The sequence below is a fragment of the Hordeum vulgare genome, chromosome 1H, assembly GCF_904849725.1.
Source record: "Hordeum vulgare subsp. vulgare chromosome 1H, MorexV3_pseudomolecules_assembly, whole genome shotgun sequence".
In the NCBI taxonomy this organism is placed as follows: domain Eukaryota; kingdom Viridiplantae; phylum Streptophyta; class Magnoliopsida; order Poales; family Poaceae; genus Hordeum; species Hordeum vulgare.
In genome coordinates this window covers 452,250,239-452,266,591 of record NC_058518.1, presented here as the reverse complement: position 1 = coordinate 452,266,591, position 16,353 = coordinate 452,250,239, and the positions used below count along the sequence as shown (strand labels likewise).

General features: G+C 44.8%; 2 protein-coding genes across 4 annotated transcripts; one reads left to right on the top strand and one right to left on the bottom strand.

The window, feature by feature from the left end:
• The first annotated feature begins 1,237 nt into the window (after positions 1–1,237).
• LOC123444562 (probable LRR receptor-like serine/threonine-protein kinase At1g06840) lies at positions 1,238–11,419 on the top strand. Of its 3 annotated transcripts, none has more exons than XM_045121333.1 (21): positions 1,238–1,525; positions 2,225–2,389; positions 2,623–2,764; positions 2,909–2,980; positions 3,278–3,349; positions 3,614–3,757; positions 3,849–3,920; positions 4,030–4,101; positions 4,200–4,274; positions 4,474–4,542; positions 4,759–4,827; positions 4,894–4,965; positions 7,771–7,857; positions 7,932–8,000; positions 8,268–8,764; positions 9,129–9,287; positions 9,400–9,683; positions 9,821–9,872; positions 10,195–10,445; positions 10,527–10,661; positions 10,896–11,419. In XM_045121333.1, the coding sequence occupies exons 2-21, from the start codon at positions 2,293–2,295 to the stop codon at positions 11,241–11,243; spliced, it is 2,838 nt and encodes a 945-aa protein (XP_044977268.1). In that variant the 5' UTR covers positions 1,238–1,525; positions 2,225–2,292; the 3' UTR covers positions 11,244–11,419. The 3 variants fall into 3 exon arrangements, with proteins under 3 accessions (XP_044977268.1, XP_044977278.1, XP_044977285.1); XM_045121343.1 differs by lacking the exon at positions 1,238–1,525 and adding an exon at positions 1,976–2,146; XM_045121350.1 differs by lacking the exons at positions 1,238–1,525; positions 2,225–2,389 and having other exon boundaries at positions 2,716–2,764; positions 2,909–2,951.
• A 150-nt stretch (positions 11,420–11,569) lies between these two features.
• Positions 11,570–16,020, bottom strand: LOC123444582 (B3 domain-containing protein Os05g0481400). Its single transcript, XM_045121362.1, has 7 exons — positions 15,841–16,020; positions 15,553–15,612; positions 15,345–15,443; positions 13,235–13,269; positions 12,977–13,148; positions 12,678–12,884; positions 11,570–12,021 (listed from the first exon to the last, which is right to left on the bottom strand). The coding sequence occupies exons 1-7, from the start codon at positions 15,931–15,933 to the stop codon at positions 11,830–11,832; spliced, it is 858 nt and encodes a 285-aa protein (XP_044977297.1). The 5' UTR covers positions 15,934–16,020; the 3' UTR covers positions 11,570–11,829.
• Positions 16,021–16,353: the final 333 nt, after the last annotated feature.

The window sequence follows — 16,353 nt, the reverse complement described above, 5'->3', positions numbered from 1 at the left end:
AAGCAAGCATTGTACCATCATGTGTTTTAACAGCCCATAATGCAATAAATATCGATATAAAATCATGATGCAAAATGGACGTATGAGGAGGCTGGACACCGGGGCGACGGGCGCGGTGGGGCGGCGGGGGTGGTGGTAAGGGGCGCTGATGGTCATTGGGGGAGAGAGACACAGAGAGAGGGAGAGAGGGGGGAGCGGGGGGCGTTAAGTATTTAGGAACTTTGCCATATGGTAGCAGACGACAAAGAGCGTGACAACAGACGACAAAGATTACACGGACGGCATCCATGCTGTCCGTTTGACCTAAACCATCCACACTCCTTGTCGTCTCTTCTAGCAGACGGCAAAAAAGAGCCAATGGCAACTAGTATCTTTGCCATCCGTCCTCTTTTTGCCGTCAGCTTTTGAACAGCTCATGGCAAAGGCCATATTTGTCGTCCGCTAGCCGACGACAAAGAGTAAACATATGGCAAATTCTGTAATTTATGTAGTGCGCTCTTACCTTGTCTATGTGTGTGTGAGGGGGAGGGGATAAGAGCATTTGCAATAATTGATAAAACAATCTTTTTATGCATTCATTTAGAGACACAAGACAGAATGCCATAGAATATATTTTCTAATAGCATTGCCTTCAAATTTATGTTTGGACTGGACCCGTGACATTACGAAATGATTGAAATTAGACCGAGTAAGTGGTATACAATAGGAAAATGCCATTGTCACTAATAATAGATAGAAAATGAGATCTATGAAAACTAGTATCCAAGATATATTTTTATAAAAGTCGAACTCCGGTCTGCAAGGTAACACCACTATGTCCTTTTCACTGGGCTAGTGCCCCAGTCCTGTCACTAATAATAGTTCATATATTCATTCTCGAGTAATCGAGTTAAGTGAAGGCAAACCAGTTTTTTCATTTCTTTTTCTTTGGACCGAGCAATCGTCCTAGCTATCTGGTGAGATAGCTGGGTTCCATAAGTGCCCACGTGTAAATTGCAAAAGAATTTCCAACAACAGTAGTACTGCCTTCGTCCAAGTGTATAGGACATGCGCGTCGTTCTAGGTTGTTAATTTAACTAGCTAAATATATATTATATATGATAAAAATTACATATTCAGAAACTACTTCTCCGCATGAATCTAATGATATATTATCTATTACATATAATACATATTTAAATAATTAAATTAACAACGCCCATGCCCTATACACCTAGTACAGTCTACGCCCGGCAGCACCCGGGAATCCCCCACCCATAAAACGAGCCATCCACGACGGCCGTGGACTCCAGTTCCACGGCGCCTACAATAGTCTCGCCTGTCTCCTCCCCTGCCCCCTCTCTCTCTCTCTCTGCTGCCGCTGCTACCAGCACCAGCACGAGAGAGGCCTCGCAGCCGCAGGGACCGGAGGTCGGAGGACAGGGAGAGGAACGCCGTGCCCGTGTGGGAGGTGAAGGAGGAGCGAGGCTGCGCCCCCTTCCCCGCCTTCTTCTCGCAGGGAGGGACTTCGCGGCGCAGTTACGAGGTTCGTTCTCTTCTTTTTCTTCCTCAGATTCTTCCATCTGGTTTTACCTTCGGTCTGCCAGGTCTGGTTCGATTGCTCCACACATTTCCATCGGTCCATCACCCCCTCCGGATCCTGTCCCAGAGCGTCCCAAAACATTTTACCTTTGAAATCCCAGTCTACCTGCAACATCGTTGTCGCCCTACTTACTTACCGGTAGCTTTGTCCACACTCTTGCCCATCAGCATCGGGTGCAAGCAAGTATCTGCTTCATCTCCCTCACAAAAAAAAAGTATCTGCTCCACCTCCCAATTTTCAGTTGGCATGTTGTGGCTGCAAAATAGTACTAGCATGGCGTAATTATCGGTGCTGTCGACTTCATTCACGGCCGTGGTCCCTGGGAGACGAGCAAGATATGTTGAGTGTGTGTCACCAGTTTTTTTAAAAATGGCTTGGTTTGATCGCTCCGAGTCCAGATAGATCTGTTTGCCTGTGCAAAGGAGGGGTTGGTGCACGGCTGCATGTGACTGTCATCACATCTGGCCAATTGGCCCGGCCATCAGCTCGCCTTCCATTAGAAAAATCATGCAAGGACGAGTCATACTACTATATGTTTTCTGATCAATTGGCCATCGGCATCATGTACGATCTGGCTTTTGGGTTGTCGTTAGCCATAATCACTAGATGCTGACCGCCGCTCCATTTTTCTTTGTTAATTAGGATACAGAGCTCTGGAAAATTTCCTGATGGTGATGTGAGAAGTCTTTGCTGATTATCCTGTGAGAGATATGACCAACTCTGGAGGCGTCTTCTGTGTGGTTGTGCTGGTTCTGATGCTCCCCTGCTTGGATGTTGCACTGGGGCAAAGTACTGACCCTTCCGAAGGTAATCAGTTGTTGCAGTGCATACTTCATAATCTGTTGCTTCTGCCATTCTGAAAAAAGAAAAGGAAAAAAAAACGAGTTCTCTAATCGATTGATCTCTCATGCTAGCTACCTGCATCTGTCCCCATAAATATTTGATGTTCAGTGGCGACAGTATTTTCTTACGGTGTTGTATTGTGTTTCTTATTTTGCAACCTTTCACGCAAACTGAATGTTCTGTTTTGCATAATGCAGTCGATGCGCTCGGGGCTATCAAGGGAAGCTTACTTGATCCTATGAACAACCTTGACAACTGGAACAGGGGGGATCCATGCACATCAAATTGGACAGGAGTTTTCTGCCACGTAATCAGTGATGCGCTTCATGTGACAGAATTGTATGATCAGTACTTCTATCTAATCTATTCACCACATCTAAGCTTAGGTTTATTCATTCTATGAGCGCTGGTTCGGTTATCATAGTTTTTAAAATGAGCGTAATGTGTAACCTGTCATGTTGAGCATATTTCTTTTCAACGCAGACAGTTATTTAAGAGGAACCTGTCTGGAACTTTGGCACCAGAGGTCAGTCTTTTATCTCAGCTGAAAACACTGTAAGTATTACTCTGATGTGTCAAGTTACTGATTTACTTAAGTTCTTCTGCAGTAGTTAAATATTAGACTTGCTACACTTCAGAATTATCAATGCATACAAATTTATCATAGCGTAGTAGCAATTTGATTCAAAGGCTTAAATTATCCCATACTATGGAACTGCTGGAGAGAGTAACCAGTCAGTAAAACCTTGATCCTATCCCGATGTTGATTGCTTGTCTCATGCTTATAGTAGCTGTCATGTTTACTCTGAAGCTATTCTATCCTATACTAAATAATTCTTATTTTTCATGAAGGGATTTTATGTGGAACAGTTTAACAGGCAGCATCCCAAAAGAGATAGGAAACATCACTACACTCAAACTTATGTAGGTGATTTCTGTTGACTTCCCCCTTCGATATGCAAAGAAATCAATGGAACCTTTTATAAGACATTTTAGATCGTCTTATAAAAGTTTACAGAGTACATAATTTGTCTGTTCCTTTGCTGCTAAACCTATGCATGATCTTTTTGGCGCAGAAGTACTTACACAATAGATACTGTGTACATAAAACAACACTGGCTTTTGCAGAAACATCCCTGTATGTTTCTATCAAACTATGTTAATTGTTAAGTTTTATGGCTTTTGCAGACTATTGAATGGCAATCAGCTCTCTGGTTTTCTACCAGATGAGATTGGCAACCTTCAGAACTTGAACAGGTTACAAATTGACCAAAACCAAATACAGGGACCGATACCGAAGTCATTTGCCAACTTAAGAAATGTGAAACATCTGTAAGAAATGTTCATTTCCATTTTCCCTATGCTTTGCTAATTGATGTTCAATGTGAACTTAGCTCTAACCTCTGTTTTCCATTCATTTCAGCCACATGAACAATAATTCATTAAGTGGGAAAATTCCATCTGAATTGTGGAGAATCCCATTACTTCTTCACCTGTATGTGGAAGTCAATTTCTTTCCCAAAATTTTCTCCTTGTAAAATTTTAGTAGGAATTATGGATCTGATATTTGTTTTCCGATGTAACCAACACTTGCACATTTGCAGCCTTGTTGACAACAACAATTTGTCTGGACCTCTTCCTACAGAATTAGCAAAGGCGCCTGCTTTGAAAATATTGTATGTGCCCCCATTAGCACATTCTGAGTAGAAATTTTTCTCATAAAAAGAAAAAGAAAAAACACATGTTTCTTATATTCATATGTTTCTATTTCTAGTCAGGCTGACAACAATAACTTCAGTGGAAGTTCCATTCCTGCTACATACAGCAACATAAAAACACTGTTAAAGCTGTGAGTATGATCTTTTCTTTCTCTATCCTTACACGTTTGTCTTTTTCCTCCTTATTTTATACAATTTTAAATATCTTCATATAATGATTTAGTTCCAGTTTTATTAAGCAACATCTCAACATGCCAATGTCTAATATCCGTAATTCTTACACTTACACTGAGTTCGGGGAACTGAGGAGAACTTTTCTTGTGTTATCAGGAGTGTTAGAAACTGCAACTTGCAGGGTGCTATTCCTGATCTGAGTGCCATATCTGAACTTGGCTATTTGTGAGTGCACTACCCTGCTAAAAGCACACGTCATAGTTATTTTCCAATCATTGTCTTTTGATGTTATGGCTTGCACTTGGAACGTGGCATACCTTACACTCCTTGTTGCTGATGATTTATGTTTGAGATAGCAGTTTGACAATCCATTTTAGTTCCTTCATTTCAGGAAATAACTCCACAGGTGTCTAAACTTCTATTACTGGCATGCATTTTCAGGGATCTTAGCTGGAACAAACTGGCAGGACCAATACCAACTAATAAGCTCGCGTCAAATATCACTACTCTGTATGTACCTCTGATAATTTTTGTCTACTTTCTTTAGTCACTCGACTAATTTCTGTTTTCTGGCAGTGATTTGTCGCACAACATGCTTAATGGAACTGTCCCATTAAACTTCTCAGGGCTTCCTAATCTTCAGCTTTTGTAAGTATACCATTTAGGCTATGTTTGGCATTGCGCTGCATTATCATACTGTTTGCCCAACCCACTTGTACCAACTGTAGTGTCTGTTTGAACCACTCTTGCATATATTTTTGGATAATTTCCCACAAAATATTATAAAATAAGCACGGCAAAACACAGTTCAGCAACCGCACTTGGCACCGACAGCTAGGGTTATCGAGCGCAGGGGCTTTCCGCGGCTGGGTTCTCGACGAGCAGCACGTATCCCTAGTCTCGCGACAGGGAGCATGTCGGGGCAGGGCGGTCCGCTGGATGGGGTACCGCCGGCCAAGGCGCCTGCAGCTAAGCCGATCGCGGGCCAACCGCAGGCCAACTCCAAGACGCAGCAGGCTATGCAGCCGGGGAAGGCGTCTGGCCAGGGGAATCGTCCTCCGGCTCAGGTGACGAGGTCGCTGGGTAATCCACAACCGGCTGCTGGGTCCGTTAGAGAGGATGCTAATCGCATGCAGCCGCGAGGTCGTTGGGGAGACGATGGTGTCAACGCATACGGTCAAGGGCAGCATCGTGGTTCATCTTCAGCCGGTGGCGGTCGGGGTTATGCGTGGCAGGGACCTCCTGGGAAGTTTATGCCAGGTGTTGCAGGTCCAGCGCATCCCAAGAGAGGAGGGTATAGGCAGTTTTGGGGCGCTCGTGGCGGTGGCAGGAAGCCGAGACCTCCACTGCCACCAACGGAGGACCTTGTGCCTCGGGAGAGTGCTGGGCAGGCTCAAGGGCAGTCCATGGTTCCTCCTCTTGAGCAGCTGCCGACTAATGGTGCTGCTAAGGAGGTGGCTGATCAGGAGGTGGTCAAGGGCAATGCCAATGTCAAGTTGGATGGGAGTGACAGACCATCTAAGTGGGCGCGCAAAAAGGAAAAGATGACTTGTTACCGATGTGGTGAGAATGGCCACTTCGTGTCTGAGTGTACGGCGGAATTATGTGAGTTTTGTCTCAAACCCGTTCACGGTTCACTTCAGTGTCCTCTCACAGTTGGACAAATGCCTACGGTAGCTATTTATGGGGCGTGTTGTCAGGAGCTCATGTTTTTTGAGTCCACGTCTGTGACCACTGCGGTACATGCACCGGATGTGGCCTTGACTGGTATGGTTACTGTCGCCAGCGGAACCATGACTGCGGACCAAGTGGTGCAGCAATTGAGAGATCTGGTTTCTGCATCTTTTCGTTGGGATCCTATTGCGGTTGCTGATAATGTGTTCAAGGTGGTTTTCCCCTCCAAGGAAGATTTAGCACGGTTGCTGAAATTTGGTATGTGTAGAGTGCCTAGCACGTCCTGCATCTTAGAGTTTGATTCTTGAAGGAGTGACGAGCCTCAAGGGGTTCCTCTTCATCAGATTTGGGTGAGATTTTCGGGAGCCCGTCTAAGGCTGTTAACGATTTTCATGTTGCTTGGAGCCTTGGATCTTTGATAGGAAAGACTGAGAAGGTTGACATGGTGTTTTCTCGAGCCAAAGGAGTTGCACGGATGCTGGTCAGTGTGATGGATATTGGGCTCGTACCGGATGAGGTTGTCTGGGTCTATGCAGGTATGAGGTATACCCTTCGCATAGAGATTGAGAGTCCACCTATGTTTGATGAGGAGGTCAAAGATCAAGATGAAGATATGTTTGATGGGGACGATGAGTCCCGTGCTAAAGAATCTGAAAAGAAGGGCATGCCGTCTAATCTTTCTGCTTTGCCGAAGACTCCTAAGTTATCCACTGGAGGGGGGGCTGATATCGCGGCACCGGTGACACAGTTGCGTTTTGGCTCGGTGGAGCCGGCTTCGGCCCCAGCCAGGTTGGCTACTGGGGCGAAGGAGGCCGAACGGGCAGGACAGGTTCATTTGTCTATTCCAGGGAAGCAAACTTCTTGTGCGGCGTTGCAGCCTTCTTCGCCGGTGGTTGGGCTGCCGGCGGTCTCTTTGGACCAATACCTGGCTAAGGTTAAGGGAGAGTCTGTTTTGCAGCCGCAGGATAGGCCAAGTGAGGGAGCACCGCATTGCTTGCCGACTGATGCGGTGGCGGACGTTGAGGTCTTTTCTCCAGTAGGGCATACCGATCAAGAGGGTGGCATCCAGGGAGTAAATGCACGTTCGGTTGAGGAGGTCATAGCATTTGGTGGTATACCAGATCCGCTGACATCAGGGAGGAGATCCAGCCAGCGGATTCAGGACCAGCCAGATGTGGATGATATGCAGTTGGGGCGGGCCATGCGGGCTGCAAAGATGAAGGATGCGGAACTTTCGACAGGTTATCTTCACGGCTACCGCACTGATCCGCACGTGGTCATTACTCACTCATGTGGCAGACAGGGAGCTTTTGGATACTGGGTGTGTCCGATGGGAGATGGTAGCACAGGGTATCTTCAACCGGTTTGGATGGCGTCATATTAATAGAATAGGTGTTTAGTCATCTAGATCTTTCAGTCATCCCTGGTTTGGGCGAGTGTGGCGCCTTGTATCTTTTTGTTTTTTGGCCATATGGCTCTATTTTGACTTGTACTATGCCGGATTTTGGCCTTTTTTAATATATGGCTGTATGCATCACTCGATGCAGAGGCCGGGGCTAAGCCTCCTTTTCGGAAAAAAACTGAGCCTTAGTTTCCTATTAGTTTCGGCAGGTTACAAGCAATACTTACTTTTCTTTAGATTGATACAAAATCACCTTGTATGGTAGTTTGTTTTTTATCATAATTGCAAATACGGACATGCGTAAATAGTTTCTGTGTAATCATATAATCTTTATGCTTTATTTTTCTAGATGTGCATATGACAAGTTCATTCGACAGGTCAGTTGAAAACAACCATCTAGATGGTGCTGTTCCCTCAACAATATGGAATGACATCATTCTTACTGGAAATCGAAGCCTTGTTCTGTAAGAACCCTTTTGCAGATAATTTTCCTGATAGTATCAACTATATATATTTAATGCATTTTTTGATCATGCAGGGACCTCCAAAATAATTCCCTCAAGACCATTCCGGCTACGTTTAATCCTCCGCAAAATGTTACTGTAATGTACGTTCTCATACATATGATATGCATTGAAAATCTGCATTCGCACATAACATATCCATATTATCTGTTCAAATGCATCCTGTGAACATGCAAATATTTTGTAGCTGATCTCTGTTTTGGTTGTCAGCACCATCTCTTTACTGTCTGAATTTGAGAATAAATATAAGTAACTAGAAATTGATTTTGCATCGCATACTTGTATCTCTTGTAATAAAATATAATGTACTAGTAATGGATAGTAATCACTACTGTTGTCATTTTGTGCAGGTTGTATGGAAACCCTGTCTGTGGGAATTCCAGTGGAGCTCCGGTAGACAGCCTCTGTCAACCCCAGTCTGTAAACCAGCAAAACTCTAAACCGCAACAAGGCTCTAGCCTAATTTGTTCACCTTGCCCATCGGATAAAAATTACGAGTACAACCCATCATCCCCTATATCGTGTTTTTGTGCCGTGCCACTTGGAGTTGGACTTCGACTGAAGAGTCCAGGAATCACAGACTTCAATCCTTATGAAGCTGACTTCGGCATCAGCACAACATCTTTGCTGAAACTGTATGTTTACCAGCTACACGTTGAGCACTACATATGGGAGGTGGGTCCAAGGCTCAACATGCACTTGAAGTTATTCCCAAGCAATACAAGTTTGTTCAATATGTCTGAGGTTGTGCGGCTCAGACACGTATTCGCTGGATGGGAAATTACGCTTCCAGATATCTTTGGTCCATATGAGCTTCTCAACTTCACACTTGGTTCCTATGCAGATGGTAAGTACAATTCGAAGCTAAATTGTACAAAAGCATAGTTTTATGATAAAAAAACTAATTTTAGGCCATGTGGGAGTACTAAATATTGACAATTTTCTTTGTAGCCTTTCTGTTAGTTTGGTCAGCACAATTAATGGCTCGCAATGCAACACAACTATCTAGCACTTGTCGTTGGCAAGTTATTTTGATTAAATACTTTCAAAGATTTCTGTAGAAGATAAAAAGGCATAGTTTGACTAATAATTGATTTTTATTTTATTTTATTTTTGACTCGTGATTCATTCGTTTCTATGACAGCACTGTTGTCTGACCAGTTACTCCCACCTGTTACTAGTAATGTGTCTGTTGTGCGTAATTTTTACAGAATATCCAAATGAAGCTTCATCAGGTTTAAGCAAAACCGCAATGGGTGGTATCCTGGCAAGCGCAATAGCTGCTGCTTTTGCTCTTTCTGCAGTAGCCACTGTCCTTATAATGAGAAGGCATTCAAGACACAGAAGTAGAACCATTTCAAAACGGTCACGTAAGTCACTAATACTTTTGTAAGCAATAAACTGATTATGAAAATAAATGTTGCAAGCAGACATCTTATTCAAGAGGTAGCACCTGAATATTTGCATCACATTACCATGCAGTGTCAAGATTTTCTGTCAAAATAGATGGCGTGAGATGCTTCAAATTTGAAGAAATGGCTAGGGCCACCAATAATTTTGACCTATTAGCTCAAGTTGGTCAAGGAGGTTATGGAAAAGTCTATAGAGGAACTCTAGATGATGGAGAAATTGTAGCAATCAAACGGGCACATGAGGATTCTCTGCAAGGTTCGAAGGAGTTCTGCACGGAAATAGAGCTGTTATCCAGATTGCATCACCGGAATCTGGTTTCGTTAGTTGGCTATTGTGATGAAGCAGATGAACAGGTACATCTCTTTTGTTTGCATTAGTAATATAGATACGTGTCAACACTACACTGATAAGAAGATGTGCTTAATGCTACACTGAAGGGCATTCCTCTTGATGTGTTATTCATGCTGTCATCAAAACTGTATTTTTGCAGATGCTAGTTTATGAATACATGCCAAATGGCACTTTACGGGATCATCTTTCTTGTAAGTACACAGCAACCTTATATTATTCAAATTGTATTTAAGAAATTTACATATTATTTTAGTACTACCTAGATTCTGTAGGCCCGGTTGGGTGGTCCGGGATCCTGGCTGATCCTCTCACCCAAACTAGCCAGGGCTCTTAATTCAAGATCATCTGTATACTCTTCAGTTTCGTGTATCTTATTTGTAGATGTATTTTCATCAATTATATATAATTTGGAACTCTTGATAGTGTAGTACAATCATTGGACCATTCGGCCTGTTCAAACTGTTTTCTTAGATTAAGCACCTCATCTTATGTTGCGAATTTTCCCGGTCACAGCCAAGGCCAAACAATCTCCCAGTTTCGGTTTGAGGCTTCACATAGCATTGGGTGCCTCCAAGGGAATTCTGTATCTACACACTGATGCAAACCCTCCTATATTTCACCGTGATGTGAAGGCCAGTAACATTCTTTTGGACTCGAAATTTGTTCCAAAGGTGGCTGACTTTGGCCTTTCGAGGCTTGCTCCAGTGCCGGATATTGAAGGGACATTAGCAGGTCATGTTTCCACTGTTGTTAAGGGCACACCGGTAAGTATTAGTTATACCAGAGATATTGCAGTTGCAGTGCTCTCTTTGAGAATAACGAGTCATTTATTTTGTTTACGGCAGGGATATCTTGATCCAGAATACTTCCTGACTCATAAATTGACGGATAAAAGTGATGTGTACAGCCTTGGCGTTGTGTTTCTTGAAATGTTGACCGGGATGAAGCCAATTGAGCATGGGAAAAACATAGTGAGAGAGGTAAATAATCCTTCACTTTGAACTGTAATTTCAACTAGCATTTGGAAATGCACATAAAGCATAAACATGATTCGGCATGTTTAACTTATAATGAGGGGATATCAGCGGGCAGTGGCTCAACACGTTCTTTTGTGCTTGCTTAAGAGAAAAATGATAAGAACATTCAGCATACATGAATTTAAGTGGAATACAGACACTTCAGTAAAAAGAACTAAATTTTTACGCATGTTGTAGGTAAACAAAGCGTACCAATCAGGGAACATTTCTGAAATCGTCGACAGCAGGATGGGCATGTGTCCTCCAGACTGCATCAGTAGGTTCCTCCTGCTAGCAACCAAGTGCTGCCGGGATGAGACCGATGAGAGGCCTTCCATGTCGGAGATTGTCCGAGAACTCGAGGTCATCTTGAGGATGATGCCAGAGATGGATCTTAATCTGCTGGATACTACGGACACAGACTCAGCTGATATGAGTAAATCTCTGTCAATTTCTTCAGCAACTGGGACTTCGTTTGTCACACAGACCTCTGGCAGTGTTAATGCAAGCAGTGGCGTGCTCTCTGAGGTGCTGGCTCCTCGCTGATCTTGGCATTTTCATAGGATTTTAACTTGTAAATGCTACGATGTTTTGTACCATTGACTTATCACACTCGGATCAGTTGTCTTGTACATTAGTTAATTATTAGTCAACTTTGATGTAAACTAGAGAATATGAATGAGAACAGCTGAGGAATATTAACATAGGCCAGAATTTTAGAAGCTTCATGCACACACAGTGACGCGAGCTATGATTCTCATGCTGGACATTCCAGAATTTCAGAAGCTTCATGTACACAGAATAATGAGTGATGATTAGCATCATGCAGACATAAGCATGGTGAGAACCATATTGCAGTGCTTGACACCATATTAGCATAATATATAGGGGTTATGAATGCTAGATTACTGGAACATTTTTTTACATGTAACATAGGCCTACGGATGCTGATAATTGGCTAGAGATATTGTTCTTCATAGCAGAAGGGTGATTACTGAGCACCCATATTTTCAGAAACAGGCCAACAAAAAGATGCAAAACAGATGACCTGGCAGGAGAGCGCATAGCTAATACAGCAACATACTTGCCCAAAGTACATATATTTCATGGTCTGGTGGAACTAATAAGAAAACTACCGTCGCCCATGGAGCTTTCTTTTTTTAGCTCCTTTTAGAGGCTCGGGGCTGGAAGGGGGTTCAGAAACAGGTGAATCCATCTGGTCAAGAACTTCCTCCGCTGAATTAGTGTCAGCTGTATCCATATCAGCATTCTTACCATTGGGCTCGGCCTCTTTTGCATCCTCGATAGCTTTAAAAATGTAAATCTGCAAAAAAAAAAAAATGTGAAAGGGCTATAGATGTAAGAAACTCAAAAAAGGCAACTGAATGCACATGAGAACAAATTGCTAGACCTGATGTTTATCACTGTTTTGAGTACACATACAGCACGATGCCGCAGCTTGATGATAAGAGTCATAAAAATCTCCTCCGTCATTTTGTTCATACAAGACACCGCAAATTTTGGGTCTAACTTTGACCATTGATTTCACCAACAAAATATGAGTTATCTGACTAAAAGGAATACCACTGGAACTTCTTTCAAAGGTGATGAGTCAATGGTATACTTTTGTGGTATATAACTTATATTTTGTTGGTCAAATCAATGGAAAAGACAGGCACAAAATATGAGGTGGCCTTCTATAAAGAAAATGAGGGAGTAATATATAAGAACAAGCAGTATCATACCAATTTTCCCCTGTTTGTGTTATACATTATGCACTCTCTCGAACGTAATTTATGATGTCAGAAATTTATAATCTTGCTTTCACTTGTATAGTTCTACATGAGCTCCTTAATTGGGTCCCCGCAAAGAAAGACCACCTTAATTGGAAGTTGCGACAAGATTGCGAGTTTTTGCAGCTATAATACGGAAGTTTATCTGTTCCAGATTAATGAGGAACTAGAGAAAGACAGTTAGTACCTTAAATCTGTCAGGCTCGGCTAATTCAAAGACCAATGAATCCCCATCTTCCAAGTCATGGTGCATTGAGAAGCCTCTCCATCCACCACTCAGACCTGTTCGATTTCCGATGTATACAGCGTCAAATTCAACACCCTCTTCATCCTCTAACACCATCTTATGTTCTCTGGGAGGCAGATGATCTTTGCAGAAACTAGACGGGAGACCCTTGTGTAAAGGAAAGTTCGTAACCGTGACTATTAGTTGATGACGCATATGTGTCAAAATTAGTTAAACAAAATCCAGGGACAGCATCTTACAAGCCAAAAGCAGCTGGATACATGTGACCTAACCATGTTCTTGACAAACGACGGGTTGTCAGGGTCTAGACTATCTTGAAGTTTCTCAGCTCTTTTAAAAGCACGCTGTTGTTGTTGGTAAGAAGAAATTCTCCCAGTGTATCCCCTACCATTGTCTGAACTTTTACTTATCCTGATCAACAAAGGAGAGTAACCAATTAAATTGAGAAGGGGACAACCATGTCCAAGATTAATCAACAAAGTTAGTGAAACTACTACCTTCTGCGGCGCACAAAATCATCGAGTTCGGGAAACTGCAAAAACAAATAAATGAAAGCCTGGTGTCAACATAAGCGTGGCAACCCAAAAACAAATTAAAGCACTTCATGAACAAAATGAAAGGGCCTCCTTGCACTTCAACTTAACCGAGTAACAGATCACATGATGTACCAAACAAAGTTAAAACAGCATCTGGAGACAAATCAACGCAGTGAGGAACCATTTTGTAAACTACTCATTTCAGGTTGCCATGAACTTCGGAGTTGGCAAAAACTTATCTTTTTCGAATTTGCAGCTGTTGTCTACAGATTTAGAAACAGAACATCAATATATAACTTCATATAGCACGTGTATTTCAATAATGACTGCGGTAGCAGACACGTTTTTTTTTTTAAGAAAAGGAGGAAGACCCCCGGCCTCTGCACCTGGACGATGCATGCAGCCAATTTATTAATTATTCACAAAACCTTACAAAGTAATACGGAGTATATCAGTAAGTCTGAAACCACCATCTTGACAACATTTGTCGCTACTCCTATCCACTTGATGAAGGAGTGCCAATAGTCCGAGCCGAATACCAAACAGACCTCACAGCAAAGCCTAACATCTAAAACCGCAGGCCCCAACCAAGCCACATTGTCGGGTCTGGGTCACACACCGGTTCGGCACACTCTCAAAGGCGGCCGCCGCCATCTTCCACCGAAACATCTTCAGAGCAGTTACTGAAGCATCGACCTTGCCCGGCCTGCCGTCAACGTCACCACGACGGCAGACAACGCCATCCTCCCGCGCTAGTCCGTCTACATGCACCGGACACTGAGACGCCACAACGCCACGCCGCCGATATCCGACGTCGTCAATGCGTAAGAAGTAGCACCGCTCCACCTCTGGGCCCCTTCAGTCAGCAACTCTCGCAACGCCGGCGCAAGTCCGGCACCAGGAAAGGACGCAGGAAATCATGATCTTCAAGACGACGCCCTCAGGAGGGGAAGCGGCGTGAATCGACGCCATCGTCCATCCCTGCACCGCAGGACCTAGGCTTTCACCCGAAGAAAGTGACCCGAGAGCGAAAGAGGCCAAAGAGCTCCAAGACAGCCCCCGGGAGGAGAGCGACATCCGTAGACGCCGTGCCATTGGCTTTCGCTCGGTGCCACCGTACCTCCGCACCCTCACGTTGTCGGATGAAGACGAGAAACCCCAACGTCACCGGCCTGCGAACCAACTGGCCCAAGCACCTCCTACGCGGCAACAGCGCCATCACCATCCAGGACCACCAACCTCACCGTCGGCCGAAGACGACAGGCCAGATCGGGCCGAGCCCCCCGTGGCCAGATCTGACACCTTGGGACGCCATCGCGTCGAGGCAGCCACAAGCAGCCGGCAGACCATCACCCACGAGAGGACAAGGACGCCAAGCCGGACAGCCACCACGCCGGCCGAAGACGCCGAGGACGAGCCTCCCACCACCACGGGCTCACACCACAAGCTAAGGCAATCGCACGCGTGGAGAGCCCCGCCGCCGCTGTCCTCCGGCGCGGGCTTCGCTCAGCGGAGCAGGTATGGATCCCCCGAGCCGCCCTAGGGACGACATGGGGTCAGATGCGTTTTTTCTGGACCCTCCCGAGAGCGGAGCTTCCAAGGAGTGCGACCCCGATGATATACAATTACAAACCCCATCCCAACCGATGCATCAGATTGCAAGAATGGCAGAAACAACTTTCACAAGCATATACGCGTTGAAATATATTGCCCGTCTTCCTTCATCAATTCGAACTTTTGGATGAGTTGGTTGAAGCATGAATTTAATATACTAGTATCAAAGCAAAGAGGTCTTGAGCTCAAGACCCTACCAACACAGTATTAAAACAAAAAGATTATGCGGTGTACATCGATCCCACGTCTAAGGACTAAAATAACCTAGACGTAAGAGGAGTGTTGAAACATATTGTCTTTCTTTCTCCATCAGTTTGATTTTTTAGATAAGTTGGTTGGAGCATGAATTCAATAATACGCTCCTTCAAACAAAGTAGGGTACAATTATTATTTTTGTCAATTTTCAGAAATGAAAGTAAACAAATCTCACGAAGCGGACAGCCTAAAGAGAACTCACATCATCCTTGTAGGAGACAGTGGTCCTGGCCCTGGAGGAGCGCCTGACTTCAGTGCTAGCATCGAACTTCTTCCTGGGCTTTGGGCTGGCGCGAGCGCTCTGCAGAAACAAGGACATCGAATCAACCGATGGCAACCGCACAGATTCAAACCCCCTAACACACACACTGGATCCCGGATTGAAAGTACAGTTGCTGCGATGCGCGCACCTTGTCCGGCTGTCTCGTGGCCTGGATCAAACTCTTGGCCATCTTGGATATTCCCAAATCCTGCGGAAAGGGGGGAAAGAGGCAAAGAAATTAGTTTTTTTTTCTTTAAAAGAAAATCCCAAGCCGGCCAGGGCGAAGAATCCAGAGGCAAATCGGCAGCGAGCATCGTCGCGAAATGCCTCATCTTTCGCGCATCTGCTACTGCGCGTAAGAAAAGGGGGGGAGGGAAGGGGATTGGTTGGTGCTGGTTCGCTGGGCGTTTCCGAGCGAGAGAGTACCAATGCCTACCTCGAGGTGCTTGAGGTTGTCGAGGATCCGCTTCCGGCGCTCCTCCTCGTAGGCGGCGCCCGCGCCGGCGCTGCCCGCCTCCGTCGTCGCCATGGGCGGCCGCGCCTTTTCCTCTCTCGTGTGTGCCTACGCGGAGGGCGAGACGCGGGTCAAAGGGGAGGGTCAAAGTCTTTCCGTGGCCTTTTGGAGAGAGAGGGAGTGGCCGGCCTTTGTGAGACGCACACGGCCACCGGCTAGGGAATTTTGAATTTGAACGGAACGGAATCCGATCCGACCGATGCGTCCTACGGCAACGGCGACGGCGACGGCTGGTGTCCATCGCCGTGCGACTGTCGGGTGGGCCCATGTGTTCCTACCACGGTGTATCGATTGTAGAATGAATGCAAAGAGACATAGAGTCCAAATGATCCACTAGTTTTATTGCAATGTGGGAGACCCACTTATATACAAGATGAAGGGATGTGTTGAGAAGACACATTTTCCCCAACAGACACCTCCTGGAAGGCATCCCTC